General features: G+C 38.4%; 1 protein-coding gene across 1 annotated transcript in view; it reads right to left on the minus strand.

Moving 5' to 3' along the window:
* Nucleotides 1–366: 366 nt before the first annotated feature.
* The window catches only part of IPO5 (importin 5), a gene marked incomplete at its 3' end in the record, with an annotated part of 31,013 nt that continues 18,696 nt past the window's right edge, over nt 367–12,683 (minus strand). Inside the window, exons 10-21 of the mRNA XM_009878309.1 lie at nt 10,782–10,906; nt 10,604–10,693; nt 10,331–10,504; nt 9,885–10,103; nt 8,554–8,637; nt 7,615–7,747; nt 7,399–7,520; nt 6,230–6,326; nt 5,540–5,712; nt 5,025–5,136; nt 4,402–4,457; nt 367–489 (exon numbers count right to left, since the gene is read on the minus strand). Coding sequence (XP_009876611.1) covers nt 367–489; nt 4,402–4,457; nt 5,025–5,136; nt 5,540–5,712; nt 6,230–6,326; nt 7,399–7,520; nt 7,615–7,747; nt 8,554–8,637; nt 9,885–10,103; nt 10,331–10,504; nt 10,604–10,693; nt 10,782–10,906 — 1,508 coding nt within the window. The remainder of the gene's footprint in view (nt 490–4,401; nt 4,458–5,024; nt 5,137–5,539; nt 5,713–6,229; nt 6,327–7,398; nt 7,521–7,614; nt 7,748–8,553; nt 8,638–9,884; nt 10,104–10,330; nt 10,505–10,603; nt 10,694–10,781; nt 10,907–12,683) is intronic.

Here is a 12,683-nt window from a genome sequence, read left to right on the forward strand (position 1 = left end):
CTCTACCTACTTCAGTCTCAATTTTTCTCAATAATCTAAAATATTTCTGGCCCTCTTCTTGAAATCCATTTTAGAAGGTATAGGGCACTCCTAGGCAAATTAAATTTCTCAAAATAGTTGCATATGTCAATGACCCCAGCTCTTGCAACACAGAAATCAGAAGTAGCACAGCAGTGCAGCTGTTCCAAAAGCACAGGGTAACAATTTCCTACATGATCCAGAATAAACCTTCAACTGTCTCCATTTCATTAAACAGTAACTGCTACATTCTAGCTACCAACTTCTCTTAAGACTCTATCACGGAAGGTCTATTAACACATCGGAAAAAAATAATCAAGTCAAGTTAGAAGAAAACAAGGTACTTACAATTAAGTTGACAATTAATGGAAGTAGCCTTTCAAACCACGGCAGTACCTTCTCCTTGTAACTGCTGAATATTGAGTGCAAAATGTCCGATACTTTAGTCAAAATATAAACGTCACTGTCATCCTGATAGGAAAAGGATACAACTTACATCAAAACTAATAATCTTTCAAATAGCAGAAGTCAAATGAAATGCTAAGGTCTCAATTAACGGAATAAATTTGTGTAATGATTTGGTTTTGTAATACCGATCTTTTAAGTTCACTATTTTTCAATTCTAGGTCTAATCATGGAATGATACAGTCATAGACTAGGCTGGGTTTGAAGGGACCTTGAAAGATCATCTCCAACTTCCATTGTCATAGGCCACTAGACCAGGTTGCCTAAAGCCCCATCCAAACTGGCCTGGAATATTGCCAGTGATGGGGCATAAGTTCTCTAGGTAACCTGTTCCAGTGTCTCACAACCCTCGTTGTAAAAAATGTCCTCCTTACATTCAATCTAAATATACCTTCTTTTAGCTTAAAATTGCTGCCCCTTTTTCTGTCACTACAAGCTGTGGTAAGGGTTTTCTCTACACCTTTCATGTCAGCCCTCTTTATATATTGGAAGGCTGCAATAAAAGTCTCCCCAGAGCCTCCTTTTCTGCAGGCTGAACAACCCCAACACTCTCAGCCTTTCTTCATAGAAGAGGTTTCCGCTGACTATTTTTGTGTCCCTCCTCTGGACCCACTCCAGCAGGTCCATGGCTTGCATGTACTGGGGACCCCAGAGCTGGATGCTTAAGTGGCATCTCACGACAGCAGAGTGGCAGGATCATCTCCCTCGACCTGCTGACCACGCTTCTCTTGATGCAGCCCGGGATGCAATTGGCTTTCTGGGCTGCAAGTGCACATTGTCAGCTCACGTGCAATTTCTCCATTCACCAGTATCCCCAAGTCCTTCTCCACAGGACTGCTCTCAATCTATTAATCACCCACTCTGTACTGATACCGAGGATTGCCCTGACCCAGGTGCAGAACCTTGCACTTGGCCTTGTTGAACTTCATGAGGTTTGCATGGGACCACGTGTTACACCTGTCAAGGTCTCTCTGGGTGCCATCCCTTCTCTCCAATGCATTAACTGCACCACTCAGCGTGGCGTCATCTGCAAACTTGCCGAGGGTGCACTCAATCCAATTACCTATGTTGCTAATAAACATATTAAACAGTACCCGACACAGATCCTGGAGAGACACCCTTTGTTACTGATCTCAGTTTAGAAATGGAGCCACTGAATGCCAACATGGTCATCCAGTCACTTCCTTACCCACCAAATAGCCCATCAGTCAAATCCCTATCTCTCCAAGGTAAAGAAGGGTGTTGTGTGGGACCATGTCAAAGGCCTTACAGAAGTCAAGACAGATTACACCCATAGCTCTTCCTTAATCCATCAACACAGTCACCCCATCCTAGAAGCCATCAGATTAGTCAGGCATGAGTTGCCCTTTGTGAAGCCCTATTGGCTGCTTCTAATCACCTTCTCATCTTCCACGTGTCCTCCACGTGTCCTGACATAGCTTGCATAGCTGTGTCCTGCTGGACACAGAGTGAGACTGACTGGTTGCTAGTTCACAAGGTTCTCATCTCTACCCTTAAAAATGTAAGTCAATTGCTAGTACTGAGTTACCTATAACTTGAAGGTTTTTTTCAGGGACAGAAAAAAAAAAATTCAAGACAAACACTGTCTTATGCTTCAATTTACTGCTTCAATGGATTCCCTTTACAGAAAACAGAAGGCTGCTTTCCTCCTCTGTACTTTATACATACTGTAATAAGTTGTTACTGAAAAAGGAAATCAGTAACTGCTTTTGTAACAGAAGATTGTGTCAAAAATATAAGGAATAATAATCCCCTCCTCTTATCGCTTAATTTTTCCCCTTGTCCAATTAGCACATCAAGATGCTGAAGCAAAGATCCTTAGCTTGGCTTCAGCTATCGATTCATGCAAGTGAGGATTCTTCCCCTGACACACTTGTATTGGAAAAAATCTTGAATTATGTTTTAAAGCAAGTTCTGTTGTGCTCAGTACAGTTCCTTTAATCAATTTAGACTTTTAACAGGCAGCGAAAACAGAATACAGCTAGTTTCTGGTCCCTGGTGAGAAACTATTAAGTATTTCCCATGCAACAAGCAGCTTCCTCCCTAGTTTGACAACTTCTGCTTCGTCAAGGCAGAATTCACACAGTAACTCTGAAAAACACACACCAATGAGAATAGAGGTAGAGAACTGCTGCAGCACACCACAAGATCCACCTGGCCTGGTACTGCCAATTTACTAATAGATGATAACAGATCCTCAGGCGAGAGAGTGTTAACACTTGGTGAATGTCTTCCCCTACCCCCTATCAAAATCAGCAGTTTAGTTATTGCCTGAACTTAGGCTCTATCTGGGCATCTTACCAAAACTACTGTTTGAGTATCTTTAATGATTTCTGTACTCGCTTATCATTCTGGAACTTTGAAGTAAGGGCTGCATCAAGATATTCTGGGACCAAAGGTGTGTATCCAAATGTTACTCGTTACCATGTTAACTGTCCATATGGCAAGTGACATTCTGGTCCCACTCCTACTTTCACAAGGTAATGAAGACAAGTCACCCGTGCAATCTTTAAAAAGAATCAGCAAGGTCAAATATGAATGAAAGCATTTTTAAAAATGCCTTGCAACTCTGTTGCAGACTACAGATTCAGCTTTTCTTAAACTGCTGCTTGCTAGCATTTTCTCTCATTATCAGTAAAGTGACACATAAGAAAAGAAATCAAATTGCCTAACTCACTGTCTACAAGAACAATCAGTAAATACTGCCAATAAGAAAGGGAGAAAAATCCAGAAAGGCTCTTGGCTCAGAACTTGAGTTTTATTATTTTTTGATGCCAAGCAGTATGTAGGCACCAGAAATTTTGAATGCTAGCCTAATGCTCACAAAGGAAAAGGGCTCAAGAACTGCAGTGTTATTTAAGAAAGTATTTGCAAATGGGCACTGATCTGTTAAGACATATTTCGGAGTCTGCACACAAGTTAAACTCATGTAAGCAAATTAAGCAAACTTCACAATTTGCCTTCACAAATTCCGCACCTACATCACATGGCAAAAAGTTTCCTAGTTCTTCAGTTTACTCAGTATCTTTATGTCTCATGTTATAAGCAGCAATGACTTATTATTACTCTCTCCACATCAATAATCATCTAAGAGAACTTTCATATCTCTTCTATAATCACCTCCACTTAAAACTAAAAACCTAGTTTGGTATCTTCACAGGTAAATAATCACTTTTATATTCTCTCTTCAGCAAACGTACGATGTTAGCTCTTCACTCTGCCAACGTCAGTCCTCCAATACCATTTCAGGTCCGTTCTTTTTGAGACAGGCTCCTGACCTGACACAACAGAGGTCTACATACCAAAGTTATGGTCAAGGTTAGGAGTTACCCAGGTAACGAGACACAAAGAAAACACAAGTCAGCAGGGCTAGGCCTTAGATTATCGCTGATAGAGCATTTGACAGCAGATGAAAAGTAATCTAAAAATTGTCAAGAGGATGAAGAAAATTAAGAGCTATATGCTGAACTTAGAATCATAGAATGAATCACAGAATGGCCTAGGCTGGAAGAGACCTTAGAGATCATTTAATCCAACCTCCCTGTCATGGGCAGGGACGCCTCTCAACTAGATCAGGCAACACATGGGGACTGAACAGGAATTGAACGCACGACCTTGGTGTTATCAGCACCACGCTCTAACTGAGTGAGCTAACCGGCCCCCTAACTTCTTCCTTTAGTCTACTGGACAAGGAAACCTTTCATATTTTCTAATTCACACATGTAGCATGACCCATTTTTTACTGGAAGTTTTGAAGGAATGCAGTAACAAAATAGTGTTCCAGGAAGAAATAATTCTGAGGATGCACTATGCTGTAACTGAGTAGCACAGCATATCCGTGTAATGTATTTCCATCCTGGTGCTTTATGAGTGGAAAAACTCCCCAGAAAAACTTACTTCATCTTGTAATGACTCTTCAACTTGTTCATCATAGTCTTCATCTTGTCTTTTCACTAAATTTAAAAACAAATTTTAAACCATTATATTTCTACAAATGAGTAAGAGGTCTGTAAAAAAAGGGAAATGATACACAAAGATTCAGAAAATAGAAAGCAGTAACTGAAGATGCAGCAGGAATTTACTATCTTTAAGAAGCTTCGAAGAGCTTTCACAGAAAAACAAGAAGTGTAATGAGACAGCTCAGTTTAAGAATGTGCAAAAGCACATAAAATAAACATATCAGCTTGTCCACAAGGACAAAAAGTACAGAGAAGAAGCTACCATAAGAAAACTGCAAAGACTACAGATCGAAAAAATCCACAGAAATAACACCACCAGACATGTGCACTGCCTTCAAATAAATCTGTCCATCGACTTGATTTTCTGCAAAAGATGCCATCTTCATGCTCCCAGAGCTTACAAATACAACTCATGGATTCTGTTTCAAAGCCCTGTTACCTTAGATGAATATGCAGATTGAAGAAATCTGAACTAAGCTTTTTTCTCATGTCCAGAAGTTAGGAATTCTGCTTTAAAGAACAGCCATTATCACATGTTAATAGGAATTTGCGTTAACTTACCCTGTCTTAATTCTTGATTTTTAAAGTGCTCTTCTAGTTTTCCTTTCAGTATTCCTCCAAGTTCTTCAAAGTGTTCGTTGTTAAGGCATCCATCTCCCATGACCTCAATGCACTAGTGAAATAACACAATCAGTTTTTCAGCTTTAAGTTAAATGAGTAGTCTTAATGAAATCGAAGCACACAGAGAATATTAATACATGCTCTGCTTTAAGTCACCACTAGCAGAACTAACATTAATAGAACATTCACACTGTAAACAATGTTTAGATTATGTAAGTAAGGCATAGCACCACTGTACAAATCTGGCAATTAAATGAATACTTCCATATTTTGGTTCTTGCACAAAAAGTAAAACTAAGTTTTTCAATCAGCTATAACAACGTCTATAGTCAAACCAAAATTCACACAGAAGCCTGGAATTTCTTCAAGTAATTTCTGCGAACAAACACACGTCCCTTCTTACCATAAAAAGCTATGAGCTGCAGCACCACAAAATTTGGAAAGAAGGAAGTTACCTTTGCAAAAGAATGCATTATTTCTGAGAGAACATCTGAATCTGGTTCTGTCCCAATGGCTTTGATGAGCGCATCACACATGAAGTGCCACATCTGCGTGAGGTACTCTGGCCCGCGAACTCTAGCACATTCGAGAAGGAGGGGCATTGACTCCGCTGCCGCCACTCGAACACGTTGCATTATTAAGGAAATAAACTATTAAAGCCAACGTGAAATGTTTAGAATTTAAGCACCCACCACCATTATGAAATTATTAGTTTTCTAGTTTCTAGCCTGAAATTGATTTTTTTTAATTACAGTGAAGTACATTTGATTTCCTAATTAGATCCAGATTAAGATCACAGGAAAATTCAAGTGTTTGCTCTTCAAAAGTTTTTTCTAAGCCTGTTTCAGACCATGACAGAAAAGCTTTCCAAGTTCTCCTTCACTTTGTTGGTACAAATATCACTTTCTCTACTGTTTGCTTTTGACATTAGAGACATGCTCATTTAAGAAAAGAAACTAGGGGAAAAAGTAGGACATGTTGCCTAAAATAGTGTGTAACACAACATTCTCAGTAACAACTTCTGCTACAAAGCCACACAGTATTTTAACACTAACACTTCTATTCATTTAGGAAAACAGTAAGCAAAACTTGGATCCTTCCAAACTAAGTTTCTATTTTCACAGTAGAATTCATTAACAGGATATCATCATGAAAGTAGAACTTCAACAAAGGAACCATCAGCTTTACAACTTGCTCTGTGTACTCCACAAATCCTTCTTTTAGCTCTTTTGCATAGCAAACCTGAAACACAAAGCATGAAAACATCACTTTTGAGGCAAAATACCGTTCCTAGTATTTTTCAGCTAGGTAAAGGCAAGAAAGATGGTTAGAAGTTTAATTTACTTTAAAAAACATGAAATAATCCACTTACCTATTCCCTGCACTGTCATATTTTAAGAAATCCTGATAGCAGCGTAAGTTCCTACTCTAAGTACATGTGTGCATTTTAAAAAGCACGTTCAGAAACATCCATATTTGCAAGATATGCAAATCTCCGATTCCTTAAAAGGAAAACTATGTGTTCATCTTAAAAACTGAAGCTCCAAACTAAAGAAACTATTTTGAATCAAGTAAGCCACTGTCCCAGTTTCAGCAACAGAGCCAGTTCTGCTCAGTGATTTTACTTTTCAGCTGAGTCTTTTCTAAGAGGCTGCACTTTCTGAAGTTATTAGCATGTCTTTGCAGACAGTGTCTGCTGCTAGAAGTGGTTACTACCAGAAATTGGCATGCAGAAAGGCTCTTGTTTATATTTTCTCCTACAGTAACCACTGCTAAATCTTATCTAAAACGTTGCAGGCAAATAGGCTGAAAGGAAGTGAAGTAAATTTAAGACATTGCGCCTCCAGGGAGGAAGGGACAGGACAGGTGACCCAGACGGACCCAATTATTCCATTCCGTCTACGTTGTATTCAGTACAGATTCGATACATCACAGAGGTGACCTCAGATCTTTAGTCCGAGGAGGGCTCCAGCCATTCTTCTGCCCTCATTCCCAAATCCAGCTCCTGTGTCCCATTCACACCTGCAGCTGAGGCTGGGCCTCCCCCAGTGCCAGCATTAGTGGTGATTGCTACGGGAGCTGGCGGTGGGAGAGCATGTGTCTGTATATGTACTGTAGAGACACTTCATCAGTCCTGCTGGCCACGCTATTTCTGGTCCAGGGCAGGATGCAACCGGCCTTCTTGGCCACCTGGGCACACTGTTGGCTCATCTTCAGAAAGTATATTTTCATCACGTATTTTGGTTACAGATTTTGGCTTCAGAATCAACTGTCCATCAATATACAGAGCACCAAAACGTGTCCTATTACTCACCAGCATTTGGCATGCAGTTGCTTTTTCTTCAAGGCCTGCAGTTTTAATTCCAAAACTTTGCTGATCTCCTAGGTTTACAAATTCCCAACCATCATCATCACTCATATTCTCCATATCTTGTGCTGTTATACAGAGGGGGGGAAAAATAAATGTGTAAGTGCAAAAGAGTAATTTATTTCAGTATTTTTTCCATGCAAAACATTATCTTAAACTTACTGTCTAAAAGAGCTACTTCAGGTTTAATGGATGCAGTCTTCATCAAAGGCCCCATGACAACAGGAAGGTACTGCTGGAATTCCTTTCCAAGAATTTTACACATTCTGGCCCACGCTGAGATCATATAAGAAATCTATAAGAGAAGATAAGAGAGTCAGAATTTTCATGTCCCACATTTTACTTTAATGCATACTTAAAAGAAAAGCATAAAGAACATTACACAATAGGACTTCTTAAAAGAACATGTCAGCAGTGCATAAGACTTATTTCAAAGAGAAGAACTCATCCAATATGCAAGCCATATAAAAATACATCTTAAAAAAGATCTGTCTCAAGTCTTTATATGAAACAAGACGTTGACAGTACCTCTGATTAAAGTTGCTATACTGTCCCATTTTTACATGTATAAGACGTACTTGTAACGCAATCACGACTGTCTTGAAAAGTAAATTTCTTTCAAAAATGAATAATGACCTGAATTAAATGATACTACTAAGACACATTCCTGAAAATAGCAAATAGAATAAAAAAGAGTGCAGTGCTGTTTTCAGAGGAGCATTTGTTTTCAGATTCACAAGTCAAAATAGCTCTCCACTCATTAGAACAGCTGTCTAACAAGTCTTACCGAACTATTTATAAGAAGGTGACGGCAAGGGAACAGGTCATACGTTGCTAAACAAAGTAGTTACTAACAGATATGAACCTATCATCGACGTGCTGAAATTTCTTCAGCAACTCATTCCCTAAACATGGTTTTGTGAAAGATTCTGAGGCCATCTCAGGGCAACCAATCTCAGTTTTTCAAAGAGGTGCTGAACAATTAGTCTGAAGGTGTAATCACACAGCAAGGGGAGGTGGCAGAAACATCACATGTATAAAGAACATTTTTAACACCAACCAATGAGCTATGTGCTATAAAGACACAGAATTGGAACATACCTGTGGATCATCATCTTCTAGATCACTGAAGTCTGTTTGTGTCTTCAATAAAAGCTGCATTACATCTGATGCATCCTGCATAAACTAGATATAGGAAACAACTGCATGTTTTTAAAGGCAAATTAAAAGGGTACTTTTCAGAGACTTAACACCAAACAATTTCAGAGAGCATTTAAGTCCAACATGCTATCAAGACAAAAGCTAAAGCTGGAAATAGACCGAAATGGGGATAAAAATGAAAGCAAGTTCTTTTCCTGGAAGCATCACCACACCATTCTCATCTTGAAGCTTCACTCTATCTCTGTTCATACATGTGAAAGGAGAGGACTGTTTAAATAAACCACTATATTAATAAATACTAATAAAAAAAATCTGACAATTCTAACTTCCCAAGATACCTTTCTTGCTATTTTGACTCCTTTACAGACCTGAGACAAAAGCTGGCAGCATGAGCTACTTATTCATGAGCTAGTAACATTTTAGGTCACAGCAGATGCCCCAATGTTGTTACACCTAATCTCTTTTCTCTCCTCTTGTTCCCAGTAGTCCTCCAAGAATAATTTATTTGGTACATTTAAAATAAAATCCGTTTAAAAATTAGCTGCATGAATGGTTAAGTTTATAGGTTTCTAAGTCAAAGGAAAGGGCTGGTAATTTTGCTGGGGCTATCAGTATTTGAAATGTGACTTTCTGCTTTCTTCACTCAAAAAAACGAAAAGCCATAAACAATAACGCAAACTTGCTATCAGAACATCACTTAGATTCTTATGTAGTCCTTCACAGTTGTTTCTTGGCCCTTTTACAGAGACACATTTTAACCAATTTATAAGAAAAACAAATAAACCAGCACCAACAAAAAAAACTCAAAAAATCCAACACCAGAAACAACCCTACTAAATACATCAAGTCTCATGACAAGTAAATACTTCCAATTCTATTTACAAGCACACTTGAACTTTTTCAGGCATCTGCATACAACAACTATGCTAAGCTTCCTTTGAACTACATATATTTTACCTGCCATTCTGACATTGCCTAAATGAGATGCTCCCATATGTCTCTTAAGGCAAAATAAAAATCCAAGCAAAGCAAAAAATGTCCCTTTCAATGTTGCTCAGTGTGACAAGAATAACTTAAGCTGCATTATTTTCATGAGATTCTGTGACTTTGTGAATCTAGACAGCAAGACAGTCACCTCAGAAATGAAAACAGGAATCAGCAACAACATAGCTATATGCTTAATAAGTGAATATATTAATTTAATGTTAGTAACACAAAAAATAAAGGCATTTTGAAGTATATTTAGACCATCAGGTAAGATCTAAGCTTACCTTTTCTTTGCCAACAGCAAGACCAATTAGGCTGATGCATTCAATAGTCTTTCCTCGTAAAAGTCTTAGTTCCTTCTGAACAGCATTCTCAACAATGTGTTTTAAAGAGGGCATAAATAAATCATAGTAGGGAACAAACTTCTCCTCTGCTGTATCTGCAACCGATGCAATTGAAGTCACAACTTGCTCCAAAACTAGCTTAGTGCCTTTCTGTATCAACTTGGAAAGAGGAAGAATATAAGTGTTATATTTCTAAAGCACATATTTTACTTTAAAAGCATGCCAAATGTCAAAATCTGCTCTTGTACGTATCATCATTCTTGTCAGTCTAGACTAGCATCAGCAGGTAAGTATACTGGTCTATTTCAGAGGTCTTAGTTCAGCTCTACTTATTCTGCATGTGACAAGGTTACCTTCCATGAAACAATTTGTTCAGTATATTGTACCTCTTGCAATTTTATCACCATAGTGGAATGAAGATGCTTCACTAGATTATCCAAATATGGAATAAGCAGTGACTTGGGACAATCTTCAGTGAAGTTTATGAGTGCTGCAGCTGCATGGGCTTGAACACGCTGGTTGCCTTGATCCTCCATGGTCTGCAGAAGAGCTGCTATCACCTGAAAAAAAAAAAAAAAAAGATTATTTTCAGAACAAGTTTCTAAAGGAGACATAGTTTACCACTGAATTATTTTTTTTTTTGCTTTTTTACTACTTGCCTTTTCATGAAATTTCTTTTGAAAACCAGGTGCAAAGTCAGCTGCCATTTGTCCGATAGCATTACAAGCGGCGTATCTTACTCTTGGATGCTGAAAAAGTATTTCCTCAAATAGTTAACAAGCAGTCATTGCAGCAGAAACAAAGACACTCTGAAATATTTAACAGAATTATACTCACAGGATCCTGAAGGAATAGCAAAACAAAATTAACTATCTCATTTAAAATTCCCTCCATCTGCTGGTGGCAACCTTCTCCAATGGCTGACAGAGCCATCAAGCCAGCATGCCTGTATTTCCAGTCAGCTACAGAAGGATAAAAAATGAAAACAAATTATTAATTTTGGTAACTAAAGAGCACAACAAAGACAAGCTACCTTTTGGCGGAGAGCAGGAAGAGGAAGAAGAGTAAAGAATAGAAGAGGGAAGGGGAATTGATGCATCTACCTGATTTGTGAAATACTTTCCACTCTTCCTCATACATACTTCCAGAGATGCACAAAAATTTGAATAACTAATCCAGGCCAAATCCAGACCTTGAAAAAAGGATTCTTAACTGCTGATATAAGTATGTACATGGTACCAACACCTGGGAACTGCATTTTAATTGAATGAGTTAACCAGGAAAGCATCCTCTCCCCCATTTTTATTTTTTCAATGGTATCAAAACAGTCTATACTCTCCCCTTTAGTTCAAGAGGGCAAAAGGTCTAGTGAATCAAACTGTATTCAAATTTAAAAAAAAAAAAATAATCAGTGCTAAACTTTGCAGTGGTCTCCTCAAGACTGCTTAAGAACAGTTAACACTCCATTCAGGGATGTAAGGCTTTCCCTGTCTCCAGGTCCTGCTAGCCTTATTCACAAGCTAGTGTGTATTCTTCAAATGGATCTTTCACATCCTTTTCCTTTTTCTTTAGGCAAGGGAAATGTTAGAAACTCCCATTTCTTGTATTTTCTTTTTTTTTTTATAGAATCTTTTTCTGTGCTAGAAACCACAGGGATTACAGAAAAGAAAACCAGGATGACAAACAACCTATGGGAAAAGCATGTAACAAAATCTCTTTCCCAAAGTAATGCAAGATTTCATTACTTTGGGTAATGTATTAAACTCCTGGAATGAAGATCACCATAGCTCAGAGCACTGGAATCCTGACACCCAAACTTCTCTTTGATCAGGATGAGGTGAAATACCATCTTGAGGGAAGGTACAGTAAAGGAGGAGTTTATTTTGCACTGTTTAAGTTAGCTGGATGTTCCTAGTTAAGCCTACTCCTCTTACTACTCTCACTACACTACTGTTAGCATACATTCCAGACTGGAAATTAGTGATGCTACTAAATAAAGCAAAATCATCTTTGGACCATCTGGCTACCCAATCCAAACCCAGAAGTTTTAAGTTATGATTTCAGTAAACATATGTACAAAAAACAGCGGGGACAGGAGAAGGGAAAGGTTGACTTCTGAGAGTACTGATGATGTTTAAATCTAAATGTCTTCATTTTCCCTCCCAACCTCTCTCCCGGTAAGAGCCTCTGAACCAAACAATATACATTGCATTTCCCTTTTCCCAAGAGGACAAATGGTTATGGAAAGCTCTGACCCAGCAGAAAGAAAACATCACAGAATGCTTTCAGGCATCAACTGCATGATTCCTCTCCCTCACAGGAGTCAGGTCTTTCAGTCATTAGTCCCCACAGCTTTCTGCGGGTACTACAAAAAGCATTTGCTCGCCTTGAAGCTCTTAACACTGGAAGAGTCAGGTTAATCCATTTCCTTAATAAAACTTCATTTACAAAAATACTTAATTCCAAAAGCCTTTATAAGTGTTCACACTCTGCAAGTGGTACCTTGAGTAGTTTTATGTTCCATATCTAATTTGGTAACAGTTTTTCTTGGACTGGGTTTTAAAATATGAAGGTAGGAAAAATTACCCAGAACTTTTGCATCATCTTCAACTTTGAAGGCTCAAAGCACAGGTCAAGTGAAAGTGCAACAAAACGCACAATATTTTTTTGAATGATTGCCTCAGCAAGCATTACAAGTATTTTAAGAAGAAAAGAGGCATACAAAGCAGCTGATAAGAA

The sequence above is a fragment of the Apaloderma vittatum genome, unplaced genomic scaffold (genome assembly GCF_000703405.1).
Source record: "Apaloderma vittatum isolate BGI_N311 unplaced genomic scaffold, ASM70340v1 scaffold1441, whole genome shotgun sequence".
Lineage (NCBI taxonomy): Eukaryota > Metazoa > Chordata > Aves > Trogoniformes > Trogonidae > Apaloderma > Apaloderma vittatum.